The 7,576-nt window shown below is 51.6% G+C and overlaps 1 protein-coding gene across 1 annotated transcript; it reads right to left on the bottom strand.

The window, feature by feature from the left end:
* Positions 1-4,761: 4,761 nt before the first annotated feature.
* Positions 4,762-7,188, bottom strand: ELFN2 (extracellular leucine-rich repeat and fibronectin type III domain containing 2). Its single transcript, XM_010187214.1, has one exon. The coding sequence runs from the start codon at positions 7,186-7,188 to the stop codon at positions 4,762-4,764; it is 2,427 nt and encodes an 808-aa protein (XP_010185516.1).
* Positions 7,189-7,576: the final 388 nt, after the last annotated feature.

Below are 7,576 nucleotides of genomic sequence, written 5' to 3'. Positions count from 1 at the left end.
TTCCAGATGCAGCTGAGCTTTCCAGTCAGCAACAAGCATGGCAAAAGTGCTTTCGGGGCCCTAGGTCCAGCTTCTGCCCGTGTGGCAGCTGCCCGCCCTGTAGCGCTGAGGTCTGCCCTACAGAGAGGGGCCACAGCTCATCACGAAGCCTGCCCAGCTTTTTTCCTCAGGCACTGCTGACTTACTCCCCACCTCGTCTCAGAGAGCTTCCACCACTCCACTCAGCCTGTGCTCTCACTGGTCCCTTTTTTCCTTTACTATGCCATTTTTCCATTCCTCTTCCTCTGGTCCTTCCAGCCTGTCCCTCTTCTTCACCTGCTCCATCTCTCTCTACCTGTCTCCTTGCCTCCCCATTCTCTTGTTTCCACCATACCCTCTTCAACCCTTCTGTGTCTGCCTCTCCTCTCCCTTCCTCAGCTCTTTTTTCCCCCTTCCCTCCCACATATCTCCCCCTCCTTCCCACAAGCCTGCCTGGCAAAGTCTCCTCCAGGAAAGCAGACTTATTAGCATTGCAAACACACAGAGGCCTCCTCAGCCCGACATAAATCTTCATTTGTCAGTCATGAATATTTCACACCTGCCTCGGGAGGGATTTATTCAGCATGGAAGAGTGAGGAGGGGGAAAGGGGAACATGGCACTGCAGCATAAGCTGGGGCAGCATGGGCAGAGATGGGGAAGAGCTCTACCCCCTGGGAACAATATGCCTAGTATCTCATCTTCCCTTTTCTGGGTGCAAGAACCCAGCCCAGACTCCATCTGAGCCTGTTTCTGGAGGAAGAGGGCAGCTCAGCACCTAACCTCATTCCTCACCCTCCACACTTTCCAATGAGGTGAGCTAAAGAGTCACCAACACAGAAATTAAGTGTGAAAGGGGCTGGTCCTGGTTCTGCCTCATGGACCCACTTTGCCCTGGGAGAAGGCAAGGGTAAGGGTCTTCTGCCAAAGCCAAGTCATAGAGGGCTTAGAAATTTCAGGCAGTTTCTCCACCCTTTTTCCCACCACAGCAGCCTTAAAGGTTTCATCACCTGCCCTCTGCCAGTGCCACCCACAAGAGAGGAGGGGTAGGACAGACCTAATCCAGAGCTCCCTGCAATCAGTGAGCGGAAAGTGGTGGGAGGTTGTCTAGTGATTGTAACCAGCTCCACATCAAGCTTTCACTGTATCAGAGGTTTCCCTCCAACTGAAGCACTTCTTGTTCTCCCAAGAATAGCCTTGCTTGTAGATTTGAAAGAGCAACCAGGGCACGGGGATGGTAGCAACCATCTCTTATGAGATCTATCTTGATGGGCCTCACTCCTGTTTCTAAATAATTAGGAGAAATATTGACCATTAGCAAGAGTAGGCCTTTGGTATATAACACATCCCCCTTCACGCACACAACCCTGAAAAGCAGCCAAGACACCACATCTGGGGCAAGGGGAGTGTGACACTGGAAAGAAGGAATGGTTTTTATGGGGCTGATTGGGTTCTCTTTGGGGTGTGTTCCCTCCCAGACTGGTAGGAATCTCTCATAAAATCACATCAGGGATGAATGAAAGGAGCAGGGAAAACAGGGACAAGAACGGGAGAGACTTTGGGGGAGGAGGTTAAATTCCAACAAACTGGCACATACACAACAGGTGCTTGCTCAGAAAAATACAGTAAAATTGTCATGCAAATATAACGTTAAATCTGCTTTCCTCCGACAGGGCAGGCGTCACTTTGCTGGCCCTCATCCCTGGGGAGGGAGCAGGACAAGGAAGAAGGGAGGAGGAAGGAAGGAAGGTGGGACACTTTGTTCCCCTCCCTTGCCCTCTTCCTCCCACAGAACAGTCCATCTTGTGCAAACTTCACCCACTGGTTTGGAGTGGGGGGCTACAGTCCGGTTGGGAAAAATTGCTTTCCCCCCCCCCCCCAGCCATACCCCCACCACAGGCAAAAGAAGGGCCTGATGATAGCTGTATCTCTGACCTCTCTTTTCTGCCTCATTGGGGTGATGGGGGGAGGGAAGCAGAAGCCATTACAGGCTAATGTTCCCTCCAAAAGTATATACTGAGCGGAACTGATTACAAGACCATACAGCAGAGATGCAGAGGGAGGGAAGTGGTGAGGAGAGGAACAGGACTCCATCCCCCCATGCCTGTCATCCCCCTTTTCCTGTCCAGTTCTGTGCCCCAGCCATTAGTCTTTCCTGCTTGGATGGCTGCCATGCTGGAAGACCGCTGGGCCTGCTGCATGTGGTAGCTGGAGAGGTGTCTGTTGTGCCTAAGCACCTCTCAAAGCATTTACCTGTCTTGATTTGCTGCATTGTCCCAACATGGAGGGACACCTGGCAGCAGTGATGTGACTTCCCTTCATTCTCCTGCACATACACACACACACACACACACACGTGCACACACATGCCTCCCTCTGGGTTGGACTGGCTCTTACAGTGTGGAGTCAGTCCCATGGATACCTCTGGACTCAAGACAAAATGATGCTTTGATTGTGGGGAAGGTGGCTGACAGTGAAGGAGGCTGAGGCAATGGGATCAGGACCTGCCTTAGGATTGTTACCGTCAGTATCCCTACAAGAAAGGAACCCCAAGTACCTTCACAGATTTAGACCTTGGGGATCCCTGCTCTGGTTTTTGTACACCAGGCTCTGCCCACTGCTGCTCCTCACGTAGAGAAGATGAAGTCATGACACCTGTGCCATAGAAACCAGCTCTCACAGCTGGCAGTGCTACTACCCGACAGAAAATGGGCAGGTTCTCTGCAGGAAGCATGTAAATCCCTCCCAGAGTAGCTCCTACATCCTCATTCTTCTTCCAGGGCCCCCCAAAACACTGGGGCCTCTGAGGAGCACCTCTGAAAGGAAATAGCCACATAGGAAAGGCCAACACAACACAGACCCTCACCCTCATCCTGACTGAGGTGAATTATTATCATGAATTGGGGTGTGCAGCTCATGGGGAGGAGGCCCACTGTTCTGCTTAAAGACATACTCAGGACGCAGCACCCCTGCTTGACAAGAAAACTCTGGGGGAGACAGTGCCAAGATTGTGCTTTGTTGGGCTGCTCAGAAATGGGATGAAGTGGAGAGGGCAGTAGCCTCATTTCCAACTCTGTGGCAGATCTTCTATTCAAGGGATAGAGGTTGGGACCTAGCAAGTGAAACAAGGTTTTTGCTAAGATATTAATAGGATCCCTAAGAAAAGTCTGTCACAGCTAACTGTGAGGAGGTGGAGGATTCAGGAGATAATAAGCTGCTCTGACTCTCATGAGTCCCTCTAAGTACTGAAAGGAGCACTGCCATCCAGAGGCTGGTATCTTCTATCTTGGCATACACAGTGTGGCTGCACACACAAAGGGAGCTTCTCCCGAAGCCATCCCTCTTGGGCTACTTCCAGGTCGCATTCTCACATTTGTTTCCTGTGCTCCTCCCCTCACCCTTGGCTATCTCCTACCCATGCCAGACTGTCCATGACCTATTCAAGAGGAAGCCACTTGGTGGCTTTTCTGTCAAGCCAGTGAGGTGAGCAACTGAAATCCTATTCTTCACATCCATGTGCAAGTGAGGAGGATGGTGATGCTCTTCTCATGCACACCCACACACCCCACACTCCATGGTGCAAGTCAGTTGGGAAGAGCTGTAGAAGCTTCATGTAGAACTTGTTCTGCTCAGCTCCTCTCCAGGTCCCTTCCTCATAGCAAGGGAGGCATGAACAGAGAATACCGAACCTACTGCACAAGGGTAGCCTGAGCATAGATGTCTCTGGTGGGGAGGACCTCTGACCTATGACACTCATGAAGAGATGAGAACCCTTTACACCTCTGAGAGACTGGATCTTCCTATCTTTTCCTCCACCACTCCTTGAGGACCTGGCTTGCCATGCCAAAGAGCACATTCATATCCTCCCACCAACTGGCAGAAAACTGGCTCTGAGCAGGCCTGGAGGATGCTCATCACTCCAGAATTGCTGGTGTTATCAGCAACAACATGGCAGAAGAAGGGAAGGAGGAAGAGCAGCAAGGGCACAAAGCCTGTTGTACGGCAGGTCCTACCTCCCTTGGTCCTTTGCACCTTCTCTCCTTCCTCCAAGGAGGATGGAGGCTCATGAAGTATCTAGACAAAAAGTGCAAGCCTAGGGACTTCTAATGGAGAAGGGTAGGGAAGAGGAAAACGAAAAGAAGCGAGAACACTTCTTCCAACAAATCCCACCTATCTTGAAAGAGGACTAGAAAGAGACAAAAGCCTTTACTGCCAAAGGAAATGGAGGCAAAAATAGTGATGGAAGATTTGCAAAAGTAGGTGTATAAGGTGGACAGAGAAGCTTTCTAAACCAAAGGGCTCCCTTCCCACCCGAAAGAAAAATCACCCCTCAACAGGAACAGAAAGAGCAATAGTTCACAGCTGAGTTTCATGCCCAGTGATTGTCCATCCCTGCCGTTCCCCTGCCACCACTGCCACCCTTTCCTGGGCCATTCCCACCCACCCGCACTCCAGTGTTGCTACCACAGTGTCAGAGCAGGACGCTCCTCCCAACCATCTGCAGGCAGAACAATGGTCCCCGTAACACAGTAGAGACAATTCGGCGTGTGTGTGTGTGTCTGTGTGTGTGAGAGTTTTCTGCTGTTGTTGTAAACTTTTAAGAAACAATTTTGTCAGTTTTGTATTTGTCGAGAGTATTTTGTTGTTGGTTTATTTTTCACAGTCAAGTGGCATAATTTTTTTTCTGGTTGTTGGAAGGGGGGGGTCTTGTTTTGTATTGTTTCCTTGGAAAGAGTGAGGGAGAGTCACAGCTTCTGCTGAGCAGAGACTCCTTTCCAGTAATCCAGGATGTCATGCAGATCCTCGTCCTTGGCAAACTGAACTTTCTTCCGCAGGGCATGCCCAGCCGCCATGTAAACCTCCTCCCTGTGGTGCTTCTTGTAAGGCCGGAATCGCTCCCAGATCTTGTGGGTGCTCTCTGATGAGTACTCAGGGCTGGAGGAGTAGCCCGAGAAGTAGTGTCTTGGGGAGAGCTGGGAGTACGTGGAGTCTCGCTTGGACCGGGAGAGTGGCTTGAGGAATGACACCCGCTGGCTCAAGGTGTCAGCACTTTCCTCATAGTACAGGGCCGGGAAGGAGTGACGGTGCTCACTGCAATGGTAAGAAGGCTTGACCTCCAAGTGGTGGATGGCGCCTGGGGACACCAAGGGAAGACGATCCAAAGGGCTGTTGAGTGGGCTGCCCTTCTCAATGTATTTGGAGTCAGACTTGCTGAGTGGTGGGTGGTCAGGCACATCCAAACTGAAGACCTTGGCGCTCTTGATGGAGCCACTAGAGGAGACGCTGCAGGTTTTTCTGGCCACAGCAGCATCAGCACTGAGCTGGCGCTGCAAAGGGTGGTGAGAACTTTCCTTGTAGGGTGGGGAAAGAAAGCTGGGCCGCTCTAGCCCACCCGAGGAACCTGCTGGGATGGACTGGCACTCAAAGGCCATGTCTGAGTCAACACCAGTCCCACCACCCAGGAACGAGGCTGTGTCCAGCTTGAGAGCATCAATGCAGTTGTTGATGATCTGGTTGACCTTGTCTACCTCCTTGGCTATAGTAGAGATCTCAGCAGCTGAGCCTTGCCCATTGTCAAGCTCCCTCAGGTCTTCATCCCGCTGGGTTCGCTCCAGCCCATCCCCACCACCAGTCCGCACCTCAATGTAGTTACCTTTAGTGGTGACTTTAGGAGTCTCCAACCCTGCTTCCATTGACTTTGATGGGGGCAACTTCTCCCCAATCATGGAAGGGATGGAGGACATCCGTGAGACAGGGATGACTGGTGGCTCACCCAGCTTTTGAGAAGGATGGACCATGGTACTGGTATCAATATCTGATCCATAACGCATTTCCAGAATGGTCTTTTTGACATTGAGGGACTTCTGCTTCTCCTCCTGCATCCTCCGCTTCCGCAGACAGTAGTACACCACCCCCAAGACAATGACCATCCCAAAGAGACAACCCAGGGTGGTCATGATATAGTGAGTGGTGGTGGAAGTACTGGAAATAGGGTCTTCCCTGCCTTTGCTCCGGGTTGCAAAGGTCAAGCAAGTGTGATTGTAGCGCCTGTTGTTGCGGATGGAGGCCACACAGAACGTATAATCAGTGTGGGCCTTCAGCTTGTTGACAGTGACATATTCCTTCTTGCTCTTCAGTGTTGCTATGTCAGAAACATAGCTGTTGTTGTATTGGACCAGCACATACATCTTACTGTAGGGCATGGGAATGGTTACCATCAGGATAGCTGAGGTGATGGTGACATCATGGAGCTTAATGCTGGGACTGAAGGAGGAGTCAGTGGTGGAGGAGGCAGGAGGTTTGACTGAGAGGAAGTCCCCAGGGCTGATAGCTGAGCCTTCATCCAGGTCTCGCTGAGAGTCAGGGGTATAAGGGGTGGGGTTGACCCTGGAGAGCGAGGGGATGGTGCCACCTCTGCACATGGACTGAAAGATGGTGATGGCATTGCGGTTGTGGTGAGGCCGAGGTACCAGGAGTGGGTACCCAGCAAATTCCCGTGGAGTCTCACACTGGAGCCGGTCATAGTTCTTGGTGACATTGTTGAAGAGTGCCAGCCAGTTAAGAAAGCTGTAGAGGCTACAGTCGCAGTTGAAGGGGTTGCCAGCCAGCTCGCACACCATCAGATTGCTCAAGCTGGTGAAAGTGTTCCCCTCCAGACGGCTGAGACGGTTAGATGACAGGTCAATGCTAATCAAGCTGGGGCACTCAGAGAAGGCAGTAGGAGTGACCAGCTCAATTAGGTTGTGCTGCACAAAGAGAAACTGGAGACGGGCCATGCCCCGCAACATGCCCTCTGTAAGGTTGGTGAGTTTGTTGTAGCCCAGCTGTAAGACCTGGAGATTTGACTGGCCCATGAAAGCCCCATCCTCAATATAGGAGATCTCATTCTTAGTCAGGTTCAAATCAGTCAGGTTCCCGAAGCGGTTGAGGGAGGAGTACAACACCACTTTGAGCTTATTCTCATTCAGACGCAGGTCATGCACAGTGCTGTTGATATGCTGGGGGATGGTCTCGTACGGGGGCTGGTTCTGGCTGCAGATGGCCAGCCACACATAACCTTTGTCCCCCTCGATCAGCCAGCAGTCACCTCGCACGGTGCCAGGGGAAAACAAGCAGAGTAGGGCAGCTGCCCACAACCCCAGGCACATCATGGTCTGCAATGGTGCCCTCATCAGGATGGGAATTAAAAAACAACAAAAAACAACCCCAAATCTCAGGACCACAGCAAAAGGAAAATAAGGGGCAGAGGCAAGAGAAAGGGGCAGTAACTGAGGTTTAGCAATGGAAGGGCTTGAGCACCCCAGTCCTATTGGGTGTCCTCACCATTATTTCTTCTTGCCCTCTGGGTCAAGCCAGGAGCATGGAGCAGGGGATAAGCATGCAGTCTGCTTCCAGCACACCCAAAAGCTACGACCATGGATGATTGGTCTGGAAGGGAGCTACGTTGTGCTTCTTTTCTAAACAAAAATTCAGACCAAGGATAACGAATCTTCTTTGATGACCAGGAGCGACTCGCCCACCTTTTCCACTTTCCTCCCTCCCACCCACCCCCCACCCACA

This window comes from Mesitornis unicolor, unplaced genomic scaffold, assembly GCF_000695765.1.
Source record: "Mesitornis unicolor isolate BGI_N332 unplaced genomic scaffold, ASM69576v1 scaffold2276, whole genome shotgun sequence".
Lineage (NCBI taxonomy): Eukaryota > Metazoa > Chordata > Aves > Mesitornithiformes > Mesitornithidae > Mesitornis > Mesitornis unicolor.
The sequence above is the reverse complement of the archived record's forward strand: the minus strand, read 5'-3'. Positions and strand labels throughout refer to the sequence as shown.

Bases quoted from the DNA above. Each gene is read 5' to 3' on its own strand.
- ELFN2 (XM_010187214.1), bottom strand. From the start codon at position 7,188: ATGAGGGCACCATTGCAGACCATGATGTGCCTGGGGTTGTGGGCAGCT.